The following is a 23,905-nucleotide window of genomic DNA, read 5'->3' on the forward strand; positions in this document are numbered from 1 at the left end:
ATGATACTGTCGTGTTTTGCATTAGTAGAGATTGCAGAGTTATCGTTTTGTAGAGATGTGCTTTAATGCAAAGGATAAAGATAATTTGTCTGTTTTTAAATCCATTATTTTTCATTACATTAATTACAAAATACACTTATTTAATCTGTGTACAAAAATAAGAAAAATAAACATGAGATAGAGCTAGAGCTCTAGGAGGAAGGGGCATCCACACTTGGCTAGCTCGACGCTGCCTTACACTGTTAACGGTTAGAGAGAGACCCCTAGAGGCTATCCAAGGAGGCATAACCCCCGGTCAACCCGAGGGACAATTTCAGTTTCACAAAGTCTGGGTTTTGTTTTAAAGCAATGGTGGACTGCAACGAATCTACCGGAAAAAAACTTAGAACGCATGTTAGACATCGACAGTCCTCCAGTGTTGACCATGGGGAGGAAAAACCTCAAGGACCTCCTTCGAAATCTAACCAAGTAGTGTCCCCAAAACCAAGAGGCAAACAATACACTAAAATATAGTCCCTTCCAACCCGAACCTCCTACCGAATAAACGATAGTTCTATTCACTTCGAAGACTTAATTTTTCCCCAGAAATCGAGTCTTTAGATATTGTCTGTCTAGATACTAACCTAGCCAGAGCGCCAGAATTGCTGCCAGTCGACCCCCCCCCGGGGAGGGGAATTAACATGAGACGAAGTCGCTCTGCACAATCAAAGAATAATCACAAAAGGGGATCCACCTTAACAAACATGCTAATTGCATGAAAGCCAGGCGGCATTCCACGACTAAAAGCGAGATCAATTCGGTGCTGCACTATTGGCTGCCAGAAATGAACTGTTGAGGGTCAGTTTCAAATTCTTACTCATTACTGAACGAAAGGGAGAAAGCTGGTAGTGCCATCTTTTGGAAGTAGTTCTAAACAATGCAAAGTTCCCTGGAGTGAGTTCTGATTTCAAATCATTAGACCCCAACGAGATTCAAGGGGAATATAGTTTACAAGGTATTCGGTTGGAGCTCAGGGCACCGACTGCCCCTTCGAAATAATATAAGAATTTAAAAGCATCTTTTGAATAAGAATCTGCATCCTGCGTCATTGAATTACGAGCAGCTGAACAAACTACTATGTTAATGCGAATCTATCATAAATAATTATCCACTGATTTAGATATGTGATGAACTGAGTGTATTGAAACCACCGATGTTTTTATAAGGTCTTCCGAGAAATGATGTAGCCCATCTAGATAATAATGAAGTAGTTTTTTTTTAGTGAAAAGTTTAAATTAGCTCAAAAGTATAAGTCAGAAACTGCGAATGCAGCTTAAACGACAATATTTTGGACTGTTTAAATCACCCAAAGGCAGGGATGTTGATTCCGTTAAAATAAAACATATAAAAATGTCATTAGACTGGCCAGAAGCAAAAAGGTTGTGGAAATATTTCCGAGACAAGATGGTGTTAATCGACTTGTAAGAATAAAAACAGCTAATGGATATGAATTAAGACCTATACAGGGATTCTATCCATTAGGAATGAATAATTACGTAGATAAAAAAACATCTATCGAAGAAAGGGAACCTTTAGTCCATTGGTGTCAACATTTTGAAAAGTTTAGTTTGTTTCATTATGGCTAAGTTCTCGAGGGCTATCTGCCTATATCTGAGGAGGGACGACTTCGTGGAGGACTGTTTGGAGAAAATTAGCTCGTATACACGTTAAATATCTGGAAAACCACTAAAACGCCCATGCAGCCAGCCCGTTCGCCAAGATTCGAGCCCAGCGTTCAGCGACTTTATCGCTCATTTTGAAACGATAAAAATTTCTGAAGATGAATTGGAGAACTATCCCATACGTTCCGGGAGAATAGTACGACCGTAAGAAAAACTTAAACGTTAAACATTTAAGAGTTTGATTTGAAGGACATTTGATTTTGATTAATGTTTGTAAACTTCTCACTTTTATAAAGGATTATAAAAGTGAGAAGACTTTAGAAAGGCTACTTCTGACTTTTTACTTATATAAGTGTAAGGATCTAACAAGAGATACTGTAATGATTGATTTGTAATTTTCTTAGCTCTGCAGGTTTAGATCGTAACTTGCGAGTTTTAAAACGCACTATTTTAATAATTGCAAATAAATTCTTATATTTGAAGTTTTCGAATTAAAGCTTAATAAAATTATACTTACATTCATTATTTTTCAAATTTAACTTTCAGAAGTATTCCTTTTTCTACCACCGATAGAAATAAAATTTTAAATGTACCTTTGACTTGGTTTAATTGTAGGTATAGTAATAATAATTGATCGCTCATTGTGCAGTAAAACCTGATTCCAGTCAGAAAGTTCACAATGACAGTTATTGTAATTGTTATTTTTGTATTCAAAATACACATTTTTGTTTCAAATCTGTACATCAGAGTGACAGCGTAAATGTTTTCTAAGGTCCATGTTACATAGTTAAATTTGCCGAAACATGAAAGCATATTTAATAATAATAATATAATAGACTGTGATTAAGAAAATTTAAACTGTCTCTAATGTATGAGTCATTTTAATTTATATAGTATACACATATGTTAAAATATAAAATAATTTCAAACATTTTTTTAGCTTCAGAAAAGCTCAGACAAATGTGATATCCTTATCACTGTATTCCAATTATCCACCTCCCCCCCACATGCAATGTAAACTGCATATTGCACTAAACGCAATGTAAACTGAATATTACACTAAACGCAATGTAAACTGCATATTAAACGACTTGACACTCTCATGGCTGATGCCACAACGTTTTTGAAATAAAAAATATATGCTTGGAGAGATTAGCGTGCTCCATCTATTAATTTTACAATATCTACGTGTAATGAATTTGCTAACAAAATTTGTACTTTAATATTTCAACTTAAAACACATAGAACTTTTAATTAAAAAGATTGGCAACTGATTTTTAATTCCTCGAATCAGAATAATATTACAACTTGATAGGCAATAAAACATCTATTTCAGTTTCAAAATATTACTGCACGAGAGTTTATTTTTTTCATGGTGCTTGAGAATGTAATGGGCATGTATACTTATAAAATTTGAAGTTTAATTAGTCATTTGTGTAACTAAAAACACACTGAAATAATTAGCAAATTAAGCTGTGTAAAACTTAACTTGAACTGTTTAATATTTAGCTAAAAATGCCCCGAAGCGAAGCGTACATAAATTTTAATCCTCATGTTACCCCAGAACCACATTTTAAGCCTGGGTATACCGGTTATCTGCCTGGATATGGTCCTCATCGTCTTTATCTTCCTCCAAAGACGTTTGGCAAGGCAACACACGAATTGCTGCTTCCTCATCCCATTGCAGGCTACAGACTGAACACTATTCTTGAAGTACCTACTGCCGAACTCATGGCCAAGCAGGAACAAGAATTTTACCTCTATCAACACCAGCGTTATACCAAGGATCTAAAACGGCGAAAAGATACTATACCTGGATATGTGGGTCATATACCAAGAACGAGGAATATTATTGGGCAAGCTTTTCCGAAAGCGGTCAGGAAGGGCACTGCTGAATTTTATAAAATTAGATCGATGAAGTTAAAATCGCAATGATGCAATCTACAAGCACAGATTAGAAACGCTTTCGCAAATTATTTCGAACCATATTATTCTGAAATAGATTGGAAATCTTGGACTTAATTCTAGTATGTAGACTGTAATAATATAACATTTTTCTGAATATAATGTAGCATTTATTTTTCGCCGCAACAACACTTTATGTGAGAAGTTTAATTTAAATAAGTCTAACGTACAGTTACGACTAGTAAGATTTAATTTGATCAATTTACGTCTAGATTTTATTTCTTCACTTTTGCAAGAAAGTATCTAGATTGGAGCGGATTTGAATTGATATCAGTACTTCGGAAACTTAAAAATAGTTTTAAAATATTTGTCGGGATGTTATTATTTTCCAAATATTCAAAACTGCACTGTAAACATTTATAAAATATCCAAATAATACTAAGACGTCAAATCTCGTTATGTTTTATTATTTGTATCTGTCTCTGTATAGAATATTTGTAGCTAAATTTTCGCTAAAATATATAGGATGTCCACCAAGTCCCTGAACAACTGTACACTACTTTTGTGGGCACTCTAGAGGTAGGATGTAAATTTTTGTGGTGTTATTACACTTACATCATTTTCTAACAATTTGTTTTGAATTAGTTCATAAATAATGTCAGGATTTGGGGATCCGGAAGTTCTCATGACACAACAGAGCTGGAGCGGGACATCCCTAAAGTGAACGTTTTGTGTGGAATCTTGTATGAGAGCATTTTAGGACCATTTTCCTTCCATTAATAAGCAATAACAGCCGTAGTTTAACTCGCTATCTTGATTAATTACATTTGACCACAATTGGAGGATTGTTAGGCAGATTTCAATTTTCACAGAATTGCAGTCCACCACACTGGACATTATGTGTCGCAGTTTTCTCCATAGAATATTCCCCAGTAAATGAATCGGTAGAGATGGACTTATTCCATGGCCACTACGTTCGCCTGACATAACTCTTTTGGGCTTCTTGTAGGGCTATGTTAAAGACATTGTTTACCGTTCGAAAGTATCTAACCCTGCAGAACCGGAGACCAGAACCATCAATCCCAATGCAAACCATTGTTCACACCCTGTTGTACTGTAAATGGAGAGAGCTGGAAAATTGCCTTGCGCAAGTACGCCGAGACTGCGTAATTTGTTAAACTTTCTATAAAAAAACTTTGAATCTTGTTTGTAAAATTGTGATCTGTACCAAATGTATTAGTTGTTCCAATTCCGCATACAAGCTGTTCAGTTTGTTTAGGGACTTTATGGATACCCTGTACTTTTAGTTGAGCAGATTTATATCTATGTATTTCATAAGTATTTACAAGTTAAAATTAGGGAGACCTTTTTTGTTATAGACGGATACTAACCCTAACAGAATATTATTTGACAGCAATATCTTAAGACAGTAATGATTCTTGCAGTACTAAGCTGTACTTTTTAAGTTTAGCCAAGTTAGAAGCACACTGAAGTGCATATAGGAAGCATATAAATCAAAATCACCTTCCAAAATAAGTATTACAAAAGATAGACACACACGTATATATATATATATATATATATATATATATACCGGGTGATCAAAAAGTCAGTATAAATTTGAAAACTTAATAAATCACGGAATAATGTAGATAGAGAGGTAAAAATTGACACACATACTTAGAATGACATGAGGTTTTATTAGAAAAGCAATAATCTGATCAGAAAAGCAATAATTAGCATAACAAATTGAGACAAAGCAAAGATGATGTTGTTTACAGGAAATGCTCAATATGTTCACCATCATTCCTCAACAATAGCTGTAGTCGAGGAATAATGTTGTGAACAGCACTGTAAAGCATGTCCGGAGTTATGGTGAGACATCGGCGTCGGATGTTGTCTTTCAGCATCCCTAGAGATGTCGGCCGATCACGATACACTTGCGACTTCAGGTAACCCCAAAGCCAATAATCGCACGGACTGAGGTCTGGGTACTTGGGAGGCCAAACATGACGAAAGTGGTGGCTGAGCACACGATCATCACCAAACGACGCGCGCAAGAGATCTTTCACGCGTCTAGCAATATGGGGTGGAGAGCCATCCTGCATAAAAATCGTACGTTCCAGCAGGTGTTTATCAGCCAGGCTGGGGACGATGCGATTCTGTAACATATCGGCGTACCTCTCACCCGTCACGTTAGCAGTTACAAAAACAGAATCACGCATTTCCTCGAAGAAAAAAGGGCCCGATAACAGTACATTTTTTTAACTTTTTTTTTTTTGGTTCTAATAAACCCCATGTCATTCTAAGTATGTGTGTCAATTTTTACCTCTCTATCTACATTATTCCATGATTTATTAAGTTTTCAAATTTATACTGACTTTTTGATCACCCAGTAATACAAATCACACCATGCTGCACCGTACATGGACAGAGCTGGAAAATCTATATACGTAAATATGTATAAGAAAAAAAAAAGACACTTTTCTGTCATCGGGACCGGATTAAAAAATGTATGTATGCATTTATGGCTGTGTTCATGTATGTATGTGTATATGTCCGTACACATGCATATGTGTATATACACACATATACGAACATACATACACGTGTGCATGCATACATACATATCTTAATCCGGCCCTGATAAAGGAAGAGTACAATGAAAATTATGAAAGTAACTTCTAATTTTAATTGGCAAAGGCCCCTTACAATCTTCAGTTGATTTGGATACTTTCCTTTTCCATCTTTTACATAGCTATGGCACCTTTTGACACTCTTCCACGTTTCTTCTGAATGTGTCCACACTTTTCCAGCAAAGAGCCTCGGACTAACATTACGGGAATCATTTCTCTGCATCATCCACAGTCTTAGGATGTACACTTCCAGATTTTGGGGGTGAAAATTGTGCCCATAATGATGTGAATCAAGTATGCGTCTCAGTAAAATTTCTATATCAGATAATGGAATTATGCTGTATCTACGGCTACATTTGTCTGCAAGTTCCATTCTTCTACGTACGCAATTAATATTATGCACGCAAACACCATCTACAACCATGGGACATGATTAAAAAGTATTTGTGTCTTCTCTCTCTTCTTTCTAGGTTATTACATGCAAGTTATCTGAATTTATCTGCTTTAATCCTTCACTTATGACCTGATGTATTTTACGTAATCTAAAATCGGGACTTATCTTCTGTAGCAGACTTGGCGAGAGAAAACGGCATTGGCGAAATTTGGGCGTAAGATAGTGCAATTTGTTTCCAAATATTATAAATATCAACGCAATCAAAACGAACTTCGGGGAATGGTAATTCATCCAATATCTACACAATATTAAGCTATTTGATACGTGCATACAGAGGAAGTTTAATATAAATTTGTATTTATTATGATATTTTACATAATTTTTCCCAAGATTTATTTAAAACAGCAACATAATTCAACACATTATATACATTAATTATCGTATGTAATACAATTATATAAACTATTTATTTAAAGTAACAACGTCTACAAACATGCAGCTAAATTCTATTTACTATTAAATTTGTAGAGACATTAGGATATTTGAAAGCAGGAAAGATGAAAAATTAGCAATCGCCTTCGCCGGGACCACACAGACCTCTGAAATACCTGTTCAATGTGTTGACACCATGAAGGCACTCTAGGAAGGCGGAAGAAATACCTTATAAATGTACTGAACATTTTTATTCATTTTTTATTAGCAATTTATTAAAAAAACACATTTAAACCATCATGGCAATGCAATTACGGAAAACCACCTGTTAGATGGCTAGCTGCTTCTTGCTTACACTTGCACAAATCAGTAACCGTTGGGTTCTCGCCATTGTAGAAACGGACCACGTCAACATTCTCGCTAAGACTGCTATAAAAGACAAATTGCCTTAAATTCTCTCTTCTGCATTTATTCACAAAGTTTTCTGTACATCTTCCGTTTTTAATTTTGGAATTGCCATAATAACTATAATAATTGGGATGCTTCTACAGAGGCTACTATGTAAAATAATTTTATGTGTATAATTTATGTAGAAAACTATTGCTGGTAAAGAAGTTAACATTTGATTTTGAGGAATTAAATATAAGCTTACAAGGTATGGCAAATTAGGCAAACTGATCGGAGAATAATTGTACTAGATTCACTAAGCACTAAGTTCAGTATCAGGTCTAAAAACTATATAATTAAAATTCATGCTGAACTTTTAGCCAGGTTCCACGTAAAATTCAGCATAAAACAAAACAAAACAAAACAAACAAAAAAAAAAAAATCTTGAAAATAGATTCCTAAAGGTCAACCCACCTAAACCTGAAAAAAATTAAAAAGACATTTATTATGTATATAATTTTCATAATCCTAGACTTCATGTCCTGTGGTTTTAAAATTATCATTATTATGCAGTCTCTGTGGGTAATAAATTCTGCGCTGTAAGTACTTGTCAACATTTTCAATTTTAAGATCTTTGTGCAGAGTATTATTTGAAACATAAAAATGCGCATTTGTGATTTTTCTTATGAACTTGTTCTGCATTACTTGCAGTTTTTTAATATAATTTTCTGAATAGGCTGCCCAAGCCGGTGAAGCATAGGTAAACACCGGGCGAATAATTGCTGTGTAAATGTGTCTTTTCTTATAAACGTCCAATTTTGAGAAGTTTCCAAGTAAAGGCGTGAGACTGTTCATAATTCCTGTAGTCCTGCTAATTTTCTGGATTTGGTTGGACCAAGTGAGCTAACTCTTAAAGACAATGCCTAGATGCGTAACACTTTTAACCATTGGGATGTTTACGCTTAAAAGCTGCATTTGGCCTTTACTAGTGTCTAGTGTGAGTTCTTTTGATCAAAAGAAGTTGGGACTTCTGGGCATTTATTTCCACTCGCCATTTCCACACCAGCTTTCAAGTTGCGGCATCAAGATTTGTAAGTTCCAAATGGCCTTTTCAGCATTTATGGACTTTGCTGCTGACGCGGTGTCATCCGCGTAGCAGCCAAGAAAATAGTTGTAATTTATGTGATCTCTGGGAAGATCGGCCACATAAAAAAGATAAATTATAGGTCCCAAAATTGAGCCCTGGGGCACTCCTGCAATGATATTTCTGTGACTTGAAAAATCTTAGCCAAAGGAGACAAAGAATTTCCCGTTTTTGATAAAAGAATAAATAATTTCTCTACTGAAGTCAGAAGAAATCAGCTTGTAAATATGCCTCTCATGCCAGACGCGGTCGGGCATTTCTACAGTGGCACCGTAGTTTGGGCGCCATTGTAGAAATATTAGTATTTTTTTAAAGCAGAAGACTTGAAAAATGAGCGATGCCCTCACCGGAAATCGAACTACGGACCTCTCGAATACGCGCCGAGCGTGCAGACAACTACACCACGAAGACACGCTAAGAAGGCGGAAGAAATACATTATAAAGTTATCTTGCCACAAGTGGTTGGCTGAGTTGTAAGCATAAAGTGTGCCTTCGGGTTTAGTTTTAGCAAAGGATCTTTTACATCCCTCTCAGTTCCGTTTGTTAGTTAGCGATAATTCACTTAATGTCTACCTAAAGTTAAGTTACAATGTATGATTGCAAAGGCTATATCTAAATTATAATTACATTCAAAGATGTTGTAATCGGTATTTAAGTACTTGCTATATATTCAAATTTTTATATATAAATTATATTCTTACTTTTATCACAAAACATTCAGATTTCTATTAGATTAAATGTCTAAGTAATGTAAAAAAATTTCATTAAATTTTAAATAAAAAGTCGGCAGTTATGTTAATATGCTATTAATAAAAGTAATGATACTCAATGATGGTTATACATACACAATTATTAGATTGTGAGATTATATGTTATGTTAATATGCTATTAATAAAAGTAATGATACTCAATGATGGTTATACATACACAATTATTAGATTGTGAGATTTACAAGACTTGAGAACTGTAAATTATGTGCCGTATATTCCATAACCTAGCCAAGATTATATTATCTATAGTTAGACAAATTATAAAAATATTATAAAAGTAATAACAAAAACTTGATTTTGCTTTATAAATTCACAGTTACACATCCTTATAGTTCTAATTTAAGAAATGAAACAAAATAGGATTTTCACACAGTGGTGATTTTGATCATGGCAGATTTTAAGAAACATATAAATATAAAAGTTTAAATTTGCATGTGGTTTCTTAGCAGAGAAATTACCAAGAGTTTACTTTATGCTACTAAAAATCTGTTTTTATTGTTATTATTATTATTTTGGGAGGGGGAAGACGGATTTTACAACATGCAGAGTTGACACTTAAAATAATTTCAACAGTCATATGATAACATTAAAAGCACCAGCCTTAACAATCAAATTTTAAAAATGATATTTTGAAAGTTTTGTTTTTTATATTGTGCTCTCAGAAAAACTTAGAATTAATCATAACGCACAGGTATTTGCTTTCTCAAAAAGAGGCCTGAAAGAAACTTCAAGTAATAAATAATATTACATGAATATATGAATAAGTAAATTTTTAATGGACTTTCTCTTTAATTTGTAGCATATTTCCATGCTCATTTCAGATATGAAAAATGTTAATATATTTTGCCAAACAAGTACTAAGTTCCAAATACACACATTAATTGTGATGTAATATTTTCATTCAACACAAAATATTAAGGCCAGCAACATGTCTGCCACATCTTAACAAAATTTTCGAGTTTCCAAACTGTTATGTGAGTTAATTATTACCATATTTTGATTAAATTATTTTTTTCCAAGGAATATTTTGTTGATATTGATTTTGCAACAATCAGGGGTTCAAACAGGCGAAAAAACAGTTGAAGACAATGTTTCAATATCTATGCAAATAGCAATTACGGGTGTCCAAAAACAAATGTAAGCAACTGTGGGTATTTCATACGCAAACAATTAAACTACTTTTTGTGATGATATACACACATATGAAACACATAGCATACATTATTTATTTCGAAATCTTTAATTGCCAGGAAAATTGACACCTTTACTTTGTACGTACCGTAATCTTAAGTCATGCAATAATTTCATTTGTTAATTAACTATACGTAACATGATATGTAATTACATTGTAAATATGAAAAACATATACGTCAAGCTTAGAGATAATATCTGAAAACACATTCATCCATGTTTAGTGATATTTCAGAAATATAATTAAATAATTATAATTACATAATTATAATCAATAATACAATGTGCAAAGAATATTCCAATTATACGGTATGAAACGACTTCATATTTTATACATATTTATTAATAAATTTACACTGAAAAATTTCTTTTACTAAATCATTTGATAATTAAAACTGCGTTTTAATTAAACTTTACTACAATCAGCAATGATACTAGCAAAAGCTTTATTTCAAGATGTCAGTATATTTGATCTTAATTTTTTCTGTCATTTGTAAAATAATTTCTCGAACATGCAAAGCTTAGGAAAACAAAATTTCATATCCGTTAATGTATTAGATCAAAAGAAATGTTCGATAAAAAAAGTGAATGATTGGATAGTAGCATTTTACCCTCTGGCCATCAAATTCGCTTAAGTTACGTGGACAAAAATGGCGACAAATTTTGCAGCTGAGTATTCAGGATCTTCATTCCCCACCCGCTCTTTTCATTGGACTTCACCAGGCGGTAAACATCAAAAAGATCTGGTTGGGATTTGAGACTGTAGTCCAGATTCCAGATAAGTGAAAGAATTCTTTCAGTAAAAGGGTTTGAACCTCTCTTAAATATAATATCGTAACTTTAATGAATTTTTACTTTGAAATGATTTCTTTTGTGGAATGATTAATTTTTTAAATGGTGCATGTTTAAGATTATCACTATGTAATATGATTTTCACTGCAAACGTTATTATTGTTATTTGTGTGTTTCATAACGTGTTATCTAGCTGTGTTTTCCAGGATGGTAAATATGATCTGTCGGTATTGGATTGGTAAGTGAAATCAGTGTAATTTAAAATATTTAATAGAAATGTCCCTCTCTTCTATTTTTCCATTCTGGCACCTGTTTTATATAGCCCGCTCTTTGAGATATTTTCCCGCCAAATTAGATAACTCACATATTCAGCGGAGGGGAAAATTTTAACATTGGGTTTATTTACTCTTTCTAGATCTCTTTCAAAACGAAGGCTTTACGATCATTCGGATCATCATAAAGATCATTGTGTTAAATTTAAAAGTCCCTCCATAATCCTGCGAACTATAACAAAGGGAAACATTTCCCTTCAGAGTGCGGGAAAATCCTGTTTAAAGTGAAAATTCCAACGATCCATTTTCGCGCGTTAGTTGAAAAGTATAAATGATTCAGATGCGACAAAGTTTACAGTTTGACTTACCCTTAATATTTTATCGAATTATAAATATGTTTTGTAAATATAATTATATTTTTTGGAACTTTATTCTTTAAGTGTATAATATTTTTGCAAAACTAAGTAAATAACAGCGTTTGGTGTTACATACGACATGGTATTGGTGAAAATTTAACATTAATGCAAAGCATTATTTAAACTATAAAATTATCTCTAATGCAGAGCATTATTAAAACAACTTATGCAGGTAAGTAAATGAAAGTAATGGACATACATGAAATATTTGAGGAAAGGTTTTTGTAATATCTGTGAACATATTTGTTTGCGTAGCTAGGTTATTTTTATCAATTTTTTTCCCAAAGTAAGTGTGTCTTCAACATACTTATAAAACAATCACATGTAATTTTTTTTACCCCTTTATGCTGTACTGTGGTTGTAAAAATGATTTAAAAAATATGAGGAAATTGACTTATAAAAGAAGTGAATGAATGTGGTACAGTGTAGAGAGTTCTCTCCCCTTTAAAATTTTCTTCAGTTTATAAGAAAGTTTCTCCAAATAAGATATATGTTTAGTTTATTTATGTGAAATCCCATACCAAAAATTCAGGATATGAGCAAACTTCAATGTTTATAGTCACTTAATTGTACATATCTGAAGCACAATTTTTAAATTAAAAGCTCGAAATTAAATAATTATAATTGCTATTAAATACACATGTAAGACCTAATGCCCAACGTAAGCTAAAGAGATGAAAGTGTAGCTGTGAAGCTTGCTCCTGGATGGGGAATGATTTACAGAATGTTATTTAATATGAATACCACAATATTGAAAATTATAATGTTGGTTTCTTTTAAAAATTGAAGTTATGAGTGATGAGATCCTCTTGTCTAATATTATTTGTCAAGTAAGTCAAAGAATTGCACAAACTCGGTATCTTACACATCGACCTATTTTCACTTAAAAAAAATCCCCAAATTGCACAAAAATGGCATTGTGCACTCACTTAACTTTATCCATGTGCACATCAACCTGTTTTCACTTTAAAAAAAATCCAAGAATTGCACTGGGCACTCACTCCTTTCACTTTGTCCATGTACACATCAATACATTTGAAAAGTCAAAGGGGCACCCATTTCTACAACACAGGCAAACAAAATATACATACTCTCAATAAACTACATTTTAAACCAAACAATAAAATAACATAAAAAAGGAAAAACATGTTATACATTTAAGCACTACAAAAACCACTTACCCTATTTAGAAGTTCCTTCGTCTTTAGTCTGTGGCACATAAAATTCCTTAACAGCATCCAAAAGCTTCTTAAAATTATCTGAACCTTTGTTCCTACAAACCCATTCATATCCATCTAAACAGCTTTTATGTTCAACTAAGCACATTTCCTTCCTACATACAGGCCACATATAATGACTACTAAGTAAACCTTCATTTACACACCAATCAACGCATTCAATTAACGCTCTTTTCCCCTTTCGTTCCAAATCGTACAGAAACTTCAAATTAATCTTACTACATTCAGCCATTCTACCATCTAAACAATAAAACCAACACATACCACAAAAGTGCTTACAAAACATCCCATTATTCAAAATTTCCCAGAATCATGCACCCGATTACATCACAATAGGGTTTCCATAACATTCAACTACTCAGACTACCATAAATGAAATTATGGTAGTTGAATGTTATTTAATATAAATACCACAATACTGAAATTATAACTTTGATTTCTTTAAAAATTGAAGTTATGAGGGATGAATTCCTCTTGTCTAATATAATTTGTTGTTTTGAATATTTTGAGAGCTTTCCTTCCTTTTGCCTTGTGGAGAAACTTGCCGACATTACGTTTTTTATGTATATTTTTTAAAGTGTTACTTTTCTAAAGCTTTCTGTGATATAATGGCAGTTCTTTAAATACATTTCACACTTTTATGTTTTTCTTGCTCATTAATTCTTTCAGTTCCCCCCCCCCTCGAATAAATTTTTATCCATTTTTTATATCTTTTAAAATTTTGATTTCTTTCTTTCTCCTCTTTTGTTTTCTCTTTTCTTTATGTCTCACTCTTTTTCTTTTTTCCAAAATTTGGGTATCTTTGAAATGATTTCTTTTGGAAATGATTGGGTATTCTAATCTAAAGTTAGTATTGGTACAAGCTCAAATTTATTATGTTATCTTTTACAATCAAGCCCACCAACAGTTGAGTTAAGTCGCTTAACACTGGTGGTTCTGTCCGAGGTTCGAATCCTGCAAATGGGTTGGCTGCATGGGTTTTTTCGTGGTCTTCCTCATATGTGACATGTATACAAGCCAGGTTCCATTAAAAGTCCTCCATGAAGGCAACCTTCCCCTTAGGCAGTTAGCCCTCGAGGCTTTGCCGTAATCACATAAACAAAACCTTTTACAGTCAAATAATCATTTAGTGTATGTTCAAATAATTTTTAGTATAAATCCCCCCCCCAAAAAAACACTGTGTGTTGTATTTTCATGAAAAAGGACATGGGAGCATTTAATAATTTTACTTGAGTATAGGTACTTCAACTCATCTGTTGCATGTTATTGATCAACTAGAGGCAGTAATACCTATCCAGAAGAATATTAACCTGAACTTTAGATCAAAACAGTAAAAGTTTCCCATTCATCAGTTCAATTATCAGAAGGTCACACTGAAAGGTAGCACTCAAAAGATCCACTTGTATTGTTTGGTATTACAGTCAAATACCGAAAATCCGCGTTGCCTCTCAAAATATAAACATTCAGTTTATAGGTTCCGAAAACCGCAACATTGAGTACGAAATATCAAAGAAAAAATACTTGCTGAATAATGACGTCATAATTTCCGAATAATAATGAGTCATAACGGAAATAAATTATTAACATCATAATAAAAGTATTTTCCCCCTCTAATCTGCATCGAAGTAAAAAAGCAGACGATTCATTCAACTCTTCTTCCAAGTTCCCGATTCACGTTGTTGTATTTTCATAAGATTATTTGGTACTGCCTGCTTTTTTTTATCTGGATATTTTGTGAATAAATTATGAATATTTTAAATTTCAGCCCTTTACAATTACAGATAAGAAACACACTCATGATTTTAGTGCTTGCAACGTTGAAAAACGTAAACACGTTGCATTGACGGTAATGCAAAAAGTGCAAATTCTGCAAAAAATGGAAGCAGGTGTGATTCCTCGGTTTATAGCAGAATCGTATGGAATTGTGACATGATTGTGTATGATATACAGAAAAATAAAGAAAAGCTGTTGAAATTTTACAGCAACAGTGATTCTAACACGGAATCCAAAACCGGAAATCTTTGCATGAGGCAAAATCGGCAAACCTCGATGCTGTGTACACATAATAATACAATGAATAATATAATCAATTTATATATGTAATAATAATTTAATGCATGTAATAAGTTATTGCAATAATGTATATAATAATTTAATTAACTGTATCTAATACGCCTTATTTATTTTGCACTTTTAGTCTGAATATTATGATTTATCTTTTCTGTCTTGAAATCTGCAAAATCCTAAAATCTGCACAACCTCTGGTCCCAAGCTCTGAGAATTTCTAGACTTCTACTGTATCTTAGTTTTTAAAAATCTTTAATGAATTTTAGTTTTAAAAACGTAAAATGTTTTACCAAGAGATTGGCGGTCTTTATTGATAATATATTTTCATTCTTCAGTTTGAATGGTTTTGCGTATTTGGTAAAATTACGAGTCTGTCTTTATCACATTGTTCTGAAAGCCTATTTTATCTCGTAAATGATAGCCATTTATAACAGATAATGTAAGTTTTCAAGGGAAAAAAATGCATATCTGTCAGTTTATTGGGTACTCTTCTGTTATCCTGATCAGATTAAAAAATGTAGGTATATATTGTTTTGACCAAAGTTGTCAAAACATTTAATTTTGGTTAGAGTAGACTGAAGGGTACCCTTGTATTATCACAATGTTGTTATAGTTATCGCCAAGTTGTTGTTTTGTTTATCGCCAAGTTGCTGTTTCATTTATGGTAACCTGAATGTTCCGTAAATATACTTTTACTTAGAATTGGGCGCTCGTTTGACTTTTCAAGTGAAAATATATCGATGTGTACATAGACAAAGTCAAGGCAGTCATTTTTCAGAGCTAAAGAAAAAGTTAAGAATTATGGTCAACTTAATCTAATTTCTTTTTCACTGATCATCAGAATCAAGTAAATATAAAAAATCTGGTCGCACTGACCTAATTTGGTTTTCGCTGATCATCCGAATCAGTTAAATGTTCTGCTGAATTTGAAGAATTCTTTTGTATGAAGTGTGATCACCCTGATCATATGGTATGTGTTCTGTTGCATATCATATGGTATGTATTCTGCTCCTTTAGTACCAAAAATTAAATTTTGAAGCATTGGTCAAATTTAAATGAGAAATTTGGTGGTGGGAACTGCTATTTTGGCAATTTTAAGAAAATAATACAGTACAAATTCCGAGATTCGGACATCCAATATCTGGAATGATCTAAAATCCGGACCTCAAAGGCCACTACCAACTTTTATTAAATTTTATTATATATATATATATATATATGTGTGTGTGTGTGCTTTATGCATGCACATTTGATTCACCCCGCACATAATAAAACATGTGGAGACTCCCGATTCTTACTATCACTTCGGCTCTAAATAAAATACCTCGTTATTGAAGAAACAATCATTCTAGCATAAATTTGTATGATCAACAATTTGGCTGCATATCTGCCTGTTAATACAACTCAAACCAAATCATTAACAAAATCTACTTTTATCATATGAAAAAAAAATTTTTGTTAAATTTTTCCTGTCAACATTTTTTAGCGCATGTAACTTAAATCTGTAATCATCGTCAAGCGTAATGTCAACATTAAAAATTACCATACTGTTTCTCAGTTACTAATATATATAAAAAAAAAATTGTTTAAATATCACTCCATGTGTCATTCTACAGATACATCATTGATTTTATGCCTACTTATGTAAAAGTATAGTTTAGGGTACCCCTTGGCGAAAATTGGCGATTTTGGGCGGTACATGGATACCGATTTTGTGCAATTCTTTGACTCGTTATTTTGGCTTGCGAAGTGGCGATTTTTGCGCCAAAATTCGCCGCTGCGCAAAGCCAAAATAACAAGACAAACAATTGCACAAACTCGGTATCCATGTACACATCGACTTATTTTCACTTTAAAAAAAATCCCCGAATTGCACAAAAATGGCATTGCGCACTCCTTTGACTTTATCCATGTACACGGCGACCTATTTTCACTTTAAAAAAAATCCCCGAATTGCACAAAAATGGCATTGCGCACTCTTTTAACTTTATCCATGTACACGTCGACCTATTTTTACTTAAAAAAAAAAAATCCCAGAATTGCACAAACTTGCATTGCGCACTCCCTTTACTTTGTCCATGTATACATCGATATATTTTCACTTAAAAGTCAAAGGAGCACCAAATTCTACAATATAGGTAAACAAAAAATACATAATCTCAATAAAATGCATTTTAAACCAAACAATAAAATAACATAAAAAAGGAAAAACATGTTATACATTTAAGCATTACCAAAAGCAAATATTCACTCACCATGATTTTCGAGTTCGCTTCGTACACCCACAGCCACGTAAAAATCAAAATATCAATCATACTCAAATGAGGTTTTTCAAACCAGGTACTCTTTCTGAACGGACGCTTCACATAGTGACCATCTGAACCTTTCTTCCTACAAACCCATTCAAATCTATCTAAATGGTTTTCACGTTCGACTAGACGCATATCCTTTCTACACACAGGACACTTATAATGGCTACTAAGTAAACCTTCATTTACACACCAGTCAGTTAAAGCTCTTTTCCTCTTTCGCTCCAGATCATAGAGAAACTTCAAATTAATCTTACTACATTCGGCCATTCTACCGTCTAAAGAATCAAACCAACACACACCATAAAAACGCTTACAAAACATCCCATGATTCAAAATTTCCCAGAATCATGCACCTGATTACGTCACAATAGGGTTTTCATAACATTCAACTACTCAGGCTACCATAAATGAAACAACAACTTGGCGATAAATCAAACAACAACTTTGCCATAATACAAGGCGTACCTTAAAGTCTACTCTACCCCCTACTAATATATATCTTTGACGCCAACCTGGCGAATCAGTATTTTTTATATTTTGTGTTCATCAATATTTGACAACTTGAGTAATAACTCGTGGAGTGATATTTAAACAATTTTTTTTATATATATTAGTGATTGAGAAACAGTATGGTAACCTTTAATGTTGACATTACGCTTGACGATGATTACAGATTTAAGTTAAATGCACTAAAAAAATGTTGACAGGAAATATTTAACAAAATTTTTTTTCCATATGCTAAAAGTAGATTTTGTTAATGATACTCATAGGCCAAAAGATTACATTTAGTGCTATTTGAACTAAGAATAACTGATTTGTTATTCACATAAACCCAGAACCAGTGCCAGAGTTCGTATGGCCGCGCCAGGTGGCAGAATTTAGGCGAGTCAAAGGAAGGCTCTTGGTAGCAGAATTTAGAAGATTCAGAGACTGCATCGTAAGATATCTAGCGGCGGCCCTTAATAATCCTTAAGTATGTGTAGGAATTTATTTATTCAGGACTTGGATAAGCGTTAAGCATGTGCAAGAAATAGGCGCTAAGTATAATAACTAAACTAATACAATCTAGGCTTAATTGTGTCAGTGCGCGATAGAGGCAAGATAACATTTAGCGGAACAACTTGTCTTTGGTCGCCAATCTCATAATACATAGCTAAATATGTATAGTGAACAATAGCTAAATTTTATGATGATAGCCGTTAGTCTGTAGGTTTTCGGATATCACAAAACCAAAGGTGACATTTTCCAATTAACGGATTTTGTAAAGAAATGTGGAGAAGTGGTAATAAATGAAGAGAGTATAAAACAAGTTTTTCACTGTGCTAACAATGCTCCTCAATCATCAATCAATTACCAGATGGTGAAATCTGTAGTATGATTCTAGATACAGAAAATACCGTTACAAACAGATAGATGAAAAAATTTCGATTGACGAGTTTGTCGGAATTCTAGACACGGCAATTACAGGATTTCAGCAATGGAACTTAGTAACTGAATAAGAAATTATGTCTGCCTATAGAATTAAAATGAAAGCATTAGCACAAAAAAATATGCAACTTAAACAACTTGAAAGAAATGTTTAATAAACTAAAATAATAAGTACAGTCAAAAGTCTTTAATCCGGACTTGTCGGGACTTCGACATTTCTGGATTATCGGTTTTTCCGAATTATAGATCATCAGTTTAAATATGGTAAGATGGCATGCAGAAATTATAAAATTTAAAAAATGAAACTGTAATTTATGAAATAAAGAGCAATTATAATCTAAAGGGTATAAAAATTAAAAAAAAACATAATATTTATTTGTTTACTTTATTAAACATTTCTTTCAACGCGCGCATGCGTAAAGCATACGTTACGCATAGTCGAAATTAGAAAATTGCAACCAGAAAACTATTTGATGTGTATTCGTGATATTTATAATGACGAGGAATTTGATTAAAATCATATCAAAGACAGAGTACATCAAGGTGAAATACTGCATTTAGTAAGGAATTATAAGCCGAAGAAAATAAATACATCTGCCTTGAAGATAAGGATAGTGCTGACAGATCAACTTCCAGTTCATTGCGCGCCGCGATGTCCCTCCTCCACACACAGAGCAGATTTCAGATAAACAGATTTCAGAATGATTAGAGAAACAAAGGATATGCAATTTTTGTTTGATGGACATCAAACATGCTTTCGCTTTGTTGATCTTTTGGCAGCTCCAGAATCGGAAATTCTTTTTGACATAATCGAAAGTTCAAGCTTACTTTTATAAAATTGCTCTAACAGTCTGCAAAAAATAATAAGCCAGATCCAATTAGAAGATTAAAGAACAACGCAATCTGCAACATTAACTGAAATAGATAATTTTAGCTTAGCTTATACCGTCCGTTATACATTAAACGCGCATGCATAAACCTATTATGGGCATGCGTAAAAGTATTACACGGCGTTTATGCATGCGCAGAAAGTTTGTAGCTTTGATGTCCGGATTAAAGACTTTTGACTGTATTAAGCAGAGGCAAAAAGCATTTGCTTGCCCCTTCGGAAATTTCCTTTTCATCTGAATGCTTTTCGGACTGAAAACTGCTCCAGCCTATTTTCAGAGACTAATTGATAAATTTCAAAATGTCTTGAAACATATGCTTGTTATCTCTTGCTTAGATGATATTAAAATGCTATCAGAAATCTCTTAAAAAAATATAGTTGATCCAGAAACAGATTTTTGAGAGACTTGCAATTTAAACTGAATGAAATTGTGAAAATGCAGTTTTGATTGCATTAAAGTGAAATATCTTGGTCACTGGATTACTGGTGAAGGAGTAGAAGTCAATCCAGGGTTGGGGGGAACCTCTGCTTACAGAAGATGCCTGCTTCAAGGAACGTGAAACTAGTGCAGTCTTTCTTGCAGACTTGCTTCTGGTGTAGTCTTACATTGTTCAGACGGATGCTACTAATTATGCTTTGGGTGCTGTACTTCTTCTTCTACTTGTGAAGCTTGGCTACCCTTCGGCACCTTGTGCTCCTATGCATGTACAACGAACTTTCTTTTTTTTAAAATTACGGACACATTCCCTCCATTCCAGAGAGAACGGGGCGCTGTGCAAACAAGGAAAAGGTTCAGAGGAACATCCAATAGAATATGCTAGCCATTTCTTGTCTGCTGAAAGAAATTACACTACAATAGAACGAGAAGCCCTTGCTGTTGTATGGATATTGAATAAATTCCATGGCTATATTGATGGTCAAGAGATTACTGTGGCATCTGATCACCAAACGTTGAAATGGATTTTAAGTTTAAAGTCATCTATGGGTAGACTTGCTAAGTGCACTATGCAGCTGCAATCTTATAATTCAAAGATGAAATACATCTCTAGAAGAACTAGTTTTGTAACTGATATGTTGTCATGCCCTGTGTGCTACCACGAAGGAGAATTGTATGAAGTTTGCAGGATAGCCATTGATATGCCAGCCAGAAATGCAACAGAAATTTGTGGAGAACAGCTAAAGGCTACAGATCTTAAAGAAATAATAGAATCTTTTGAAACGTGGAGTAAAAGATAAACATTTTTCTAATTGGATCAGGCGAGGTTATACAGTACAAAGTCTGAAATCCGGACGTCCATTATCCGGAATGATCCAAAATCCGGACCTCAAAACTACCAACAACGTTTTCATCGTAGGCCTTAGGCATACACATTTAATTCACCCCCCCTCCGCGCATAATAAAACATCTAGAGAGTCACGATTCTTAATTTCACTTCAACACTAAATAAAATACCTTGTTATTGAAGAAACAATCATTTTAGCATAAATTTGTACGATCAGTAATTTGGCTCCATTGCTGCGTATCTGCTTGGCACACATCTCAAACCGAAACATGCCACATAGATGCATCGTTGATCTGACGCCAACCTGGCGAATCATTATTTATTATACTTTCCTTTTATCACTGCATGTTTATCAAAATATGACCACTTGAGTAATGACTCATGTAGCGATGCCTAAATAATTTTTTTATGTTAGTTAATTGAATAATAAAGGAGTATGTTAACCTTTTATGTTGACATTACGCTTGGCAATGATTAATTAAAAATAACTGATTTGTCATTCACATATATCCAGAACCAGCGCCAGGGCTGGTATGGCTGCGCTGAGTCGCAAAATTTAGGACCCACAGAGGCTGCATCAGGTGGTAAGATATCTAACGCCTGCCCTCAATAAGTATATGTGGAAATTTATTTATTCAGAACTCTGATAAGCCTTAAGTATGTGCAAGAAATAGACATAAGTATAATAAATAACTAAACTAATACAATGCAGGCTTAATTGTCTCAGTGCATGATAACAGCAAGATAAAATTTAGCGGAACAACTTGTCATTAGTCGCCAAGCTCATGATGCATAGCCAAATATGTAATAGTGAAGGATAGCTGAATCTGAAAAATGAACTTGAGAAGACGTTGTCGTCTGATGTTAGTTCGTCTAACTTATGCACTTCTGATGAAATATTGCTTCAAACATTACAAGTGAAACTGAAGACTAAAGGGAAAGAGCTACAAGTACGTGTACTTATTGACACTGGCTCACAACATTCTTACATTCTTATAGAAACAGCTAAGAAACTAGGCTTGAAGCCTACAGAAAAGAAATCTTAATTTACTCTCTATTTGGGGGAATTACAACTGAGAAAAGGGAGCATTATGTTTCTGACGTTAACCTGATATCTTTGAAAGGGGACTTCTCCTGGAACATAAAGGTTCTGGATCAGCAGATCATTTGTGGCAACATTCGTCGGTTGAGAAGAGACCTTTATAAGGAAAAGTTAAGAGAAAATAAAATGTGGCTCACTGACTATGGAGAAGGTTGTCCTGATATTGATCTGTTAATAGGTGCAGATTATTGTGGTAATATATTTATAGGAAGAATATGCACATTGAAATCCAATTTGATTGCATGTGAAACTTATTTAGGATGGGTTATCATGGGAAACATGTCCGAAGAAAGGTTTGACGAAACTTCATCCTTAAACTTAGTGACATCTTTACTGATTAAAATTTCTTCTGTGGCTGATTTGTGGAAATTAGATACTATAGGTATAAAGGATCCTACTGAAACAAGAATAAAGAAGAAACGGAACAGTTCATTCTTCAGCATTTTCGAAAAACCGTTCAGAGAGATGAAAATGGCCGTTACATCGTCAAACTACCTTGGTTAGAGACGTACGAGACGTTAAGTGAAAACAAAGATATAGCTGAAAAAAGATGTATAACTACTACTCAGAAACTTCTTAAAGAAGGAAAATACGATGACTATGAAGCTGTATTTAACTTAATGCAGTGATAATATGTTGATTGAAAATAAATTACGAAAAATTATGTATTTCGATTTTTTTTCATGATGTCTGTATGTATGCACAGAATAAAGAACATTTCCCCCCCAAAAGGGATTTTTTTCATGGCGTCTGTACATACGTATGTATCTCACATAATTCAAAAAGATTAGCCACAAAATATTATAATTTTCTATATGGGACTGCTATAACATCTAGTAGTGCATCTCCCTTTTTTATTGTAATTGCCAGCACCAAACATATACTTCTAATCATCAAAATGCTTTAAATGATAAAATATTCGCATTTTGGAAATGTTAAATTTTTAAAATTAATTTTCAACAAATAACACACCAATACACAGGAAATGTAACTGCAGTACAAAGTCCGTAATCCGGACGTCCATTATCCGGAATGATCTGTAATCCAGACCTCAAACCACAAACTTTAGGCATGCGCGTATAGAATGTGCATACATTACGCATGCGCAGAATGTATGCTTTACGCATGTGCGCGTTGAAAGAAATGTTTAATAAGGTAAACAAACAAATATTAAGCTTCTTTTTTTTTGTAAAATTTGATACCCTTTAGATCATAATTGCTCTTTATTTCATAAATTACGGTTTCATATTTTTAATTGTATAATTTCTGCATGCCCTCTTACCAGATTTAAATTGATGATCTATATTCCAGAAAAACCCGTAATCCGGTATCGCCGAAGTCCCGACGAGTCTGGATTACGAACTTTGTACTGTACTCCCAGTTCCTTATGTCTGAAAAATTTAGCAAAATATTAAATTTCAAAATTTGCAGGTTTTTTATATCATTTTGAACTTTCCTTAAGGGATCAGTTAATTTAGAATAATCTGAGGAAATACGTTCAAATGAAGTGCAGCAAGAAATGTGTATAAATTAATAGGAAATCGTGGTGTCCACACGAATTAAATTTTATTATATATATGTTTCTG

General features: G+C 33.5%; 1 protein-coding gene across 1 annotated transcript; it reads left to right on the plus strand.

The window, feature by feature from the left end:
• The first annotated feature begins 3,176 nt into the window (after positions 1-3,176).
• On the plus strand, positions 3,177-3,596 carry LOC118203000 (CIMIP2 protein GA14893-like). Its single transcript, XM_035375243.1, has one exon. The coding sequence runs from the start codon at positions 3,177-3,179 to the stop codon at positions 3,594-3,596; it is 420 nt and encodes a 139-aa protein (XP_035231134.1).
• Positions 3,597-23,905: the final 20,309 nt, after the last annotated feature.

Source organism: Stegodyphus dumicola, chromosome 11 (genome assembly GCF_044657685.1).
Source record: "Stegodyphus dumicola isolate Sdum_Otavi_A_Nest chromosome 11, ASM4465768v1".
NCBI lineage: Eukaryota > Metazoa > Arthropoda > Arachnida > Araneae > Eresidae > Stegodyphus > Stegodyphus dumicola.